This window comes from Phaseolus vulgaris, chromosome 8 (genome assembly GCF_051622355.1).
Source record: "Phaseolus vulgaris cultivar YP4 chromosome 8, ASM5162235v1, whole genome shotgun sequence".
Taxonomy (NCBI): Eukaryota; Viridiplantae; Streptophyta; class Magnoliopsida; order Fabales; family Fabaceae; genus Phaseolus; species Phaseolus vulgaris.
This window is the reverse complement of record NC_143505.1, coordinates 35,795,601-35,805,918: the sequence shown is the minus strand read 5'-3', so window position 1 is coordinate 35,805,918 and position 10,318 is coordinate 35,795,601. Positions and strand designations below refer to the sequence as shown.

Sequence of the window (10,318 nt, the reverse complement as noted above, 5' to 3'; positions counted from 1 at the left end):
AAATTCAAGTTTAATTTAATGAGTTAAACTTGATAAATTAATTAAAAGTTTACTTTGAAAAAATTATTTAAATAGTTTAAATATATTATTTGGCTATACTTAAGAAAAACTTTTGACTACATACTAGTATTAATGTTATTATAAAAGTTAACTATTCATTATTATTGTTATTGTTACATATAGTATATAATTATATAAAACAAAATTATTAAATAATGCCACATTCAATATTAAAACGCAATTACTAATTATTTTAAGATAATACGTGCTCAAATTAGTGGTAACATTTTTTTTTCTTTAAAGAGCTTTAGTAAAAGAAATTAATTTAGAAATTGATTTTGAAATAATTGATATAAATATTTTAAACATAATCTTTAGAATAAACTAGTATTAAACGCTATCATAAAAACTTAACTACTTATCAATACTAAAGGCTATTATTAAATGTTACACTCAATTCTCTTTTCAAATTAATAAAATCTATTGAGATTTTTATTATAGTAAATGGAAAATAATTACACCACCTACATGATGATAAATTGTAGTCAAATCCTATTATAAAATGTAATAAAAGAGTAAATACAAGAGGAAAAACTTGTTTGACGGTAATAAATACGAAATATATATCATAACTTTTAGTAGAAATGGGTTGTCAACGGATATTATAATATTAATCTCATCTCACACATCCTCATTTATATAAAAATAATTATTTAATTAAAAAATTCTCATATATATTAATACAATTATTAAATTTATACTTGGTTTTTTAATTATTATTATTCATTAGACATATTTAAAAGAAAATATTAATTGTATATATTAATATAATTTTAAAATTATTCTATATGTTAATAATTAAATATTAGTATTATGCATTCATTGTAACTTTGTTTTATACATTAAATTAATTTTTTAATAAAATTTAATTTTATATTATAAATTAGAATAGTTAAAATTTAAAATTCATACTTTTTCACATCTTCTCAAATAAATATTTAAAAAATCTCTTTTTCTCTTAAATATTAATTTCAAACAATTCTCCGAGTAAGTTATAAAAGACTTTCTTATTAAATCACAATTAAAATAAATATTTATTCTGCAATATACACAACTACAATATAGTATTTACATATATCATATAAATATAGTTTTTAGTTGTTAAATAAGATTAAAAGTATAAACAATAAAAACATTGGTCCATGATATTTGACTGAATGCTTTATTAAGTATGATGTTGTGTTGAAAACCATTAGTGATGATAAAAATGGTTTAAAAGATAAGATTAAAATTCCTTGACCTAATTGAAGGTTTTGTAACAGCTAGGCGATAACAGCTGTGAAACTGAAACGTCCCCATAATTAGGAGTGTGAGGGAAAGAGATAGACATAGAACTGTCTCTTTCTCTTGAGACTTGGTCAGCGCTATGTCAGGTCACTCAAGAGTTCCAATAAGTGCATGTTTAGATGCAACCCTTTCTCTGTTTCTTACCCTCCTTCAAATGCAACTCATGTGATGCACCACCATCTTTTTTTTTCTCTCTCTCTTTCTCTCCCTCACACACACACCCCATTAGAATAATATTCAAAACTTATTGTATTATATTCCCTCTAAACCAAACTGCTAAACACAGTATGAAAACTGTATAATAAAACACCAACTCAGCCTCCTCTTCTCTGCTCTCTCTTTCTCTCTTATTCTAATAATCTGATTCATTCTCACACCACTATTATATTATCTAAATTGGTTGGTGCTGGTGTTTTTTATTATGTTTGTTTGTTCTTGTTTTGTCTGCATTTGAGCCTCTTCATGAAAATAGTTTTTTTTTTTTAAAAAAAATACATATTTGAAAGAGAAAACAAAGTATTAGGAGTTGTACCAAACTCTCTTCTTTGCCATAACTACTTTTATTATCCTTAGAATGGACTAGCTTGAACAGGGGAGGGTGTTGATTCATCAGGGTGGTATTCATTTTCCTTTGACCATCTCAGCAAAATTAAAAATTTAAAGGTTGTTTTTTTCTGAGACATTCCTTGATGGATCTGGAGTCTGTGATCTACAAAAACTCGGTTAAGGTATGGCATGTTGGAGCATACTTCTCAGTATTATATGTGAAAAAAAAATTATGTTTTACGTAACACTCATCACACCTTGCAGGATGGATCATGGAAGACAGTATTAATATTGGCTTATCAGAGCTTGGGAGTTGTGTATGGCGATTTAAGTACTTCCCCACTTTATGTTTACAAAAGCACTTTTGCTGAGGACATTCAGCATTCAGAGACCAATGAAGAGATATATGGAGTGTTGTCTTTTGTGTTCTGGACTCTCACACTGGTTCCACTCCTCAAGTATGTCTTCATTGTGCTCAGAGCAGATGACAATGGAGAAGGAGGGACTTTTGCTCTATACTCTCTGCTATGCAGGCATGCTCAGGTGGGGTTGTTGCCTAATGTTCAGCTTGCAGACGAGGAGCTAACTGAGTACACCAAGGATGGAACAGTGCCAATGGATAAGAAGAATGTTGGGTTGGGGTTGAAATCGGTGTTGGAGAACCGCAAGGTTCTGCAGAGGGTGCTGCTTGTTCTGGCTTTGATAGGGACTTGCATGGTTATTGGGGATGGTGTGCTTACACCTGCTATTTCTGGTACTGGGTTTGCAATGTTTTCTGTGTTTTGGTCATGGCAAAGGTTTAAAACTGCGGTCGTGGTTTCTTCGCAATCTTTCACATAGCGGGAAATTGTGGACAAATGCAATCCGCAATTGGGGAGATCCAAGAAACCATGATGCTGCAATCTTTGACCATTTTTAAAGCATTGTTTTTAACATGCAGTGATGGTTGTTCTTCTTGATGACTGAATTATTTGGTTTTTGGTTATTATGCAGTTTTCTCTGCCGTATCAGGCTTGGAGCTTTCTATGTCTAAAGAACAGCATAGATGTAAGTTCCTTTCTGAATACAAGTAATTGATCCATTTAGTCTCTTTCTATTATGTTTTGTTTGAGATCAATTTTAAGTCTAGTTTGTGGTTAGCCTCTAATGAACACGAGAGAGCAGTATGCAACAGGGCTTGAATATTTAATTGAAGAAATATATTTTAATTTTAATAAGCTGCAAGTTGGTTTGAAGTTTAATTTCAAATACTGTATATTGCAATTGGAAACACATATATAATTATACTATTTGAATTGGATTAATCAGTTCAGAATTCAATTTTGATTAGTAGATTGCAAAATGCTTGGCATCTGGAACTATTCTCTGGAATATCTTCTCAAGAATTGTGATACTAAACATTTAGAATAGTTCTAATGCTTGCATCACAATTTATTGTTGTTGACTTGAGCAAAGGATTTTTGCTCTTTGAATGGCATATATGCTGAATAGATATTGATCATGAATGTTGTTAGCTACGACAATATTTTTTTGTTTAATTCAATAAAACTTATTTGAACTTTTAAATGCCTTCCCTTTTTATGTTAACTATAGCAAAGCGTACAAGTTAGTGGACAAAAAGGGAGAACCAAATGCCTCCAAGTGCATGCATTATTGTGGGTCCCATAAATATGTAATCAGGGCCAACTTCCTTGTTTTGATCGAAGTCAAATCAATGTCATGCTAAAATTTATATTAAAATAAATAATCCCTGCCAACTTGGTAATATTGAATATATAATAAAGTTTGTGGTTAAGGCTAGCACAGAAGAACTGAGAACAGTAATTTCTTTATTAATTAACTTTCATTAGAATATGATATGAGCATAGGATTGGAGGTAAAGAGCAGTGTGGTATGGATAAGGTTTTGAAATAAATCATTATGGATCAATCTGGAACAGTAAAGTGATTATCTGATTGGATGACAAAATTAGGTAAGAACACTAGTAAATTTGTCATATACAGTGGATACTGGTCCACTCTGAATAAGTAATGATGATCCAGGTACTCTTCAACTTAATTGAAACTTACTCTATCTGTACTATAATCGTTGCAGTGTCTTAAACACTAAAATCAGTTGGGTTTAGTTGCTGGACTTCCATTTGTTCTTCTATGGTCATTTGTGATTCCCATAAAATGTTTGCAAGTTTGTGCTTTTGGTACAGGGTAATACTAATAGTATGTCTTCTTTAATAATATGTTCTCTCACCTTGAGCTGCATACTTTCAATTGGATGACTTATGGCCAGTTGTATATAGATCTCATTCCATAGCATTATTCAACCTTTTCCAGATGCATTCAAAGCATACTGTAGTTTATACTTTGTTGTTGCATTAGTAACTTTTCAACACACAGAAATCAGAATATGTTGACTGTGTGTCAATTGATTTTTGCTATACTTCTTCAGTTTCTGAAAATTCGGATTCCAATTCAAATTTAACTAGTCACTGGCTTTTTACATGAGAATATTACTGACTATCTAAATCATGTGGGTCTTGATTGTAATAATCTTACACTCTTTTTATAACCCTAGAGTGTCATATGTCTATATTCAAACAATTCTATTATCACTATACATTTGCCTTTTCCTTTGGAAATACAACATTAAAAAGAGGGGATATTTTAAGATATTCTAAGACTGGTTAATGATAACCACCTCCTGTTTCATAAATTAATCACTTGGGCAGTTTTAAGTATAGTATTATTGTCCAGCACCTTGAGAAGTTGACTGAACCGAAAGTAGTTAGTTATCCTGGCAAACAAAGAGGTCCATACATTAGAGTAATAAAGGTCTCTATTTTCTAATCAGAATGTACTTGTTCAAGTCAATCTTATAGATTCTAATATTTGTGTGTTGTTTTTAGGTGGCACAATCTACTGTTAGACTTGTAACTCAATTTCTTATTATATATCTAGACATAATTCTGCATTTCCTGAAATATAATTGGTTGTGCAGATGTTGAAGTACCAGTTGCTTGTGTGATACTGATATTTTTGTTTGCGCTTCAACATTATGGAACACATCGCGTGGGGTTTCTATTTGCTCCTGTTGTGTTGACCTGGCTACTATGCATTAGCTGTATTGGTATGTATAATATCTTACATTGGAACCCACATGTTTATGAGGCTCTCTCTCCATACTACATGTTCAAATTTCTGAAGAAGACTCAAATGGGAGGTTGGATGTCCTTAGGGGGAATTCTACTATGTATAACAGGTATATAGTAAGTGTACTTCACAACTGCTATATATGTTTTTGACAGATGTTTTAACTTCCTCTGATGTTTTCCCTCTTGTGTTTCAGGTTCTGAAGCTATGTTTGCTGATCTAGGACACTTTTCGCAGTTGTCGATTAAGGTGCACAATTGAAACTTTTGAGGGGAATATTCTTTGGAGATTTGGATTTCAAAACTATCTCTGGGAATATTAGAAGGGAAAAGATGTTTGTCTGATATAAAATATGTTATTGTTCTAAACAACTATTATTATAATCAGAGTTTATACTAATTGAAGTTGATAGCATCATTTCTAAATTGAAACTAAACTCTTAATTTACATTCCTCATTCAAGAAATCAAGAAATTCTTTTGGTTCTAAAATAATTTGTACAAATCAAGTTCCCTGAATAATTACTTTTCGTTTTCCTACTTAAACAAGTCAACTCTTAATGATTGAAAATATTTGTCTTCTAGTAGCGATCTTTGTAATTTCTTATTTGGATGATGAAGGAGATTTGAGGAGCGAAAGCATTAAAGAAACTTACGAGGAGTTTCCATGAATTGAAGTGGAGTTAGAAATTTATGAGAGTGAAAGGTGAGACCAACTCACTATGAAAGAGTATAAACTAAGTCTTGAAAGAGACTAACCTGGGGAGAACTTACGAACAAGTAGAATGGTCAAAAATGGACAACATTTCAATACTAATTCCAAATTAAAAATCACAAGAGATGTGCACTTCTATTTATAAGAGTTTTGGAGGTCTAAACTAAGAATTCTAACCTAAAAGCTCTCCATTAACAAGGTGACAAGTGGCGTCACATGTTCCATACTCACGATCCTCTCAAATAAGAGGTTGACAAATGTCACCTCTTAATTGGACAAAAAGCCTACAAAAGATAGACAAAAGCACAATTAGATGCATATGTGCTAATAAATCCTCGACAAAGTTCTAGGTTTTCATCCTCCTTATTATAAGGGTGTTGCGATGGGATGATTTTCCAACGCTTAAGGTCAAAAGTTAGTGCTAGATTTCACCTGTGTAAAAAAAATTACTAAATAGAATACGGGTTAGTGATTTTGGTGGCTGGTTTGTCCATAAATTCTGAGATTCCCTTGTCTTCATGCAATGTATTGATAATGTAATTCAGTACCTTTTATGCTTGACCTTCTCATTATCTTTCTACTACTTTTTCAAATGCTCTATTTTATAGAGTAGGGAAATCCTCTCCTTTATGTGCTAGTAATGCAACTGTATTGTTTTTCGATTGTTAATGAATATGAAGCTTTGGGGGATGTTTCTCAATTAGAAGCTGTAGGGAAATAATCAATTACATTAACAGAAAACCACTTACCTGCAGATTGCTTTTACCTTTGTGGTGTACCCTTCTCTAATTCTTGCATATATGGGACAAGCTGCTTATCTTTCCAAGCATCATGCTATTGAAAGTGATTACCGAATTGGGTTCTACGTATCTGTACCTGGTAAGATCTATGTTTCTCACAAAGGGCACATATTTAAAGAATGATTAAGCTTTGACTATTTGGCTTACTCTTCCTTTTGAATTTGTTTTAGAGAAAATTAGATGGCCTGTTCTTGCAATAGCCATACTTCAAGCTGTGGTTGGAAGTCAAGCTATCATTACAGGTACTTTCTCAATAATCAAACAATGTTCTGCCATGGGATGCTTCCCCAAAGTCAAGATCATTCATACATCATCAAAGGTACACGGCCAGATTTATATCCCAGAGATCAACTGGTGTTTGATGCTACTTTGCTTGGCTATTACTATTGGATTTAGAGATACAAAACGCATGGGAAACGCATCAGGTACGCTTTCTCCTGATGCACACCATAATTTATATGTATTCTAAACTAATTTTCTTTTCTCTTTACTCCCTTTCCTCTTTTGGTAGTTAAATTGAGTGGACATCAGTAGTTCAACTTTTTCCTTACTACTTGATGGAATGAATCAGTATGATGTACATTGGTCTGAAAACATCAGATCATTTCAAATACCCGAAAGGATTAGTTCGGTCCATTTGCATTTTTCAACAGATTCGAGATTAATATCTCACGGTGTTATTCTGATTTTAAAAAAACCAGTATATTAAAAGTATAGAAATCCTGATACTGTTTTTAATGGCTTTTAATTTTGATACTGTTTGGATGAACAGGCTTGGCTGTCATAACTGTGATGCTGGTCACCACTTGCCTAATGTCTCTAGTTATTGTGTTATGCTGGCATAAGAGTATTTTCCTAGCCATTTGCTTCATATTCTTCTTTGGGTCCATCGAAGCACTATACTTCTCTGCATCCCTGATCAAGTTCCTTGAAGGAGCTTGGGTACCCATTGCCCTCTCCCTCATATTTCTTATTATCATGTATGTGTGGCACTATGGCACACTTAAGAAGTATGAGTTTGATGTTCAAAACAAGGTGTCCATCAACTGGCTCCTTGGTTTAGGCCCCACTCTTGGAATTGTGCGGGTCAGGGGAATTGGCCTGATACACACTGAGCTTGTGTCTGGGATCCCAGCTATTTTCTCTCATTTTGTCACCAATCTCCCAGCTTTTCATCAGGTTGTGATCTTCCTTTGCGTTAAATCTGTGCCAGTGCCACATGTGAGACCTGAGGAAAGATTCTTAGTTGGTAGAATTGGCCCAAAAGAATATAGGTTGTATAGATGCATAGCACGGTATGGTTATCGGGACTTTCACAAGGATGATATTGAGTTTGAGAAAGATCTTATTTGTAGCATAGCAGAATTCATTCGGTCAGATACTTCTGAATCCGGCCCAGGATTTGAGAGTTTTGAAGACGACACAAAGATGACAGTTATTGGCACCTCAGCATCAAACTCTGAAGGTATAAGGATGTGTGAAGATGATCACAACAACAATAATTCTTCTCAGATTGAAGATAGCTTAGAAGTGAGGGTGGTTAAGTCTCCCGAAATAGTTAGGAAGCGAGTGAGGTTTGTTTTGCCAGAGAGTCCACTGATTGATTTGGGTGCAAGAGAGGAGTTGCAGGAACTAATGCAAGCGAGGGAAGGAGGAATGGCATTCATAATGGGTCACTCATATGTGAAAGCAAAGAGAGGATCAAGCTGGATAAAGAAACTTGTGATCAACTATGGGTATGATTTCTTAAGGAGAAACTCTAGAGGACCAACTTATGCTCTAAGTGTCCCTCATGCTTCTATCTTAGAAGTTGGCATGGTCTATCATGTCTGAATTTTGGTTACAAGTTATGCAGTTTAGCTTTACTACTATAGGTAAATCATACACAGTATAAATTGGTGGCATTTTTTTCTTGTTGTTCCTGGTACATAAATAAATAAAATTTCAGGAGGAAATATTCTTCCATCATGCAAGTATCCTAGTCTGAACTTGAGATGAAGATGAAGTGGGCAATGGATATTTTTGTGGGAGGTATTTTTTTTTTTTTAATAGAGAACTTTGTATAAGAAAGTTAGTTGGATTGTGAATTGTGTAACTAAATGCCCTAGAACTTTGTAAGATGTGCTGATTTAGTTCCTCTGTGTATAATGTTTTATAGTGCTGAAAATTGATACAAGGATCCCTGTATGCAGTTTCTTCTACTTTTATATATAAATGATATCAGAGGAGTAAAATTGATTCATCTTATTGGATCAGCATAAAAAAACTGTATCAATTCATTTTTTAAGCATGTTATAATTTTTTTTTATCTATTCTGACTTTATTTCAATCAATGTGTCATTTTCGTTTACTTTAAAAATAAACAAATAAATTTAAATAAAAATAAAAAGTAAATATATTTTTAAGAATTTCAAATAGATTAATGAAATTAATTTTAATTTTAAATATAATAATTTTATATATAAATTATAAATTCAAAACAAGGCTATTTAAATTGTAAGATAAATCAGTTGAATAAAAATTTGACTTAAATTACAACCTTTTTTAATTTGATATGTCCTATCTATTTTTTAGATCTGATTATTTTGGACAAATATGTTGTAAAAGTCTATTTTATGAGTTTGTAATTTAAATATCTTTTACCATGCACAAATGTTTGATACAATACATGCACAAACGGTGAGAGAGAGAGAGGAGCCAAAATTGATAGAAGGAGAGATGGAGCTATAAAAAATTCTCACCATCTCTTCCACTTGGTTGCTCAAGCTTACAAGGTAGATCTTATTCTTTTTCTGAAGATCCTAATCCTTCTCTTCCTTCTTTTCTTGAGCTTTTCGCGCTGTTAGAACTTCCAAAAATGTAGCCTTTCTTCATTGATGTTTTGAATTGGCAGTGGTTAGTGATTCAAAGCTTTAACATATGGTTGTTTAATTTTTTGGGTTTTGAGCTAGGAATCAACTTTCTAAGCATCTTTTCTTGCTGTATCAAGGATTGCAGGCTCGAACAATTTGGGATAGTTTAAGGATATTATAATATATTTAAACATCATTTGAACTGGTATAAATAATAAGGTAAGAAGATATTGATTGGTTAAGTTTGGATGTTAAAAGTGAGATCTAGAAAATTTTTACGAAAATGGGTGTAATTTGGAACTTTTATTATCAAAATTGACATTTTTTTTTAATTATATAAATTGATAAGTTAGGTTAACATGACAAATTTTATTCTACGGGAGTCAGTCGTGAAACGATTTTGTTTAAACTGTAGTGAATTCTGATTCATATAAATTTTAATGTTGATGAAGAAGTTGTGTGAACCGATTACAACTTTTTTAATGTAATGTTTTTCTTTTTGAAATTTTAAGTGAAGTTGTTTCATGTTATAATGAATTTAGGTCTTTGTAATTAGAATTGAAGTCATGCCACCATGAGATGACTCTAATTACATGAAATTTACATAGATCACATGAATTCAATTGTTTGTGCATTACAAAGCTATGGACCTTTGGCACGATTTTACTTTAATTACGAGTTTTATTTTTTTTAATAAAATTTAGGAAAAATTGTCTATGTATTTAATCATTAGTATAAAATTTAGAAAAATTGTCTCTCTATTTAATCATGAGAAAGAACACTTGACAAAAATGTATTTAATCATGAGAAATAACACTTTACAAAAATGTACGAGGTGCTTCAAATTTATTTTTTTTTATTTACCATTGATGTTGAATTTTACTGGAAAAGGCCTGAAGTTTCCATTAACACAC

At 32.0% G+C, this 10,318-nt stretch overlaps 1 protein-coding gene across 2 annotated transcripts; it reads left to right on the top strand.

Moving 5' to 3' along the window:
• Positions 1–1,388: 1,388 nt before the first annotated feature.
• LOC137824053 (potassium transporter 8) lies at positions 1,389–8,794 on the top strand. 2 transcript variants are annotated; one of them, XM_068629483.2, is made up of 8 exons: positions 1,389–2,075; positions 2,158–2,647; positions 2,887–2,940; positions 4,888–5,148; positions 5,236–5,288; positions 6,508–6,631; positions 6,723–6,977; positions 7,325–8,794. In XM_068629483.2, exons 1-8 carry the CDS (start codon positions 2,037–2,039, stop codon positions 8,383–8,385), a joined length of 2,337 nt encoding a protein of 778 aa, XP_068485584.1. In that variant the 5' UTR covers positions 1,389–2,036; the 3' UTR covers positions 8,386–8,794. The 2 variants fall into 2 exon arrangements, with proteins under 2 accessions (XP_068485584.1, XP_090150014.1); XM_090293888.1 differs by lacking the exons at positions 1,389–2,075; positions 2,158–2,647; positions 2,887–2,940 and adding an exon at positions 3,950–4,097.
• The last annotated feature ends 1,524 nt before the right edge of the window (positions 8,795–10,318 follow it).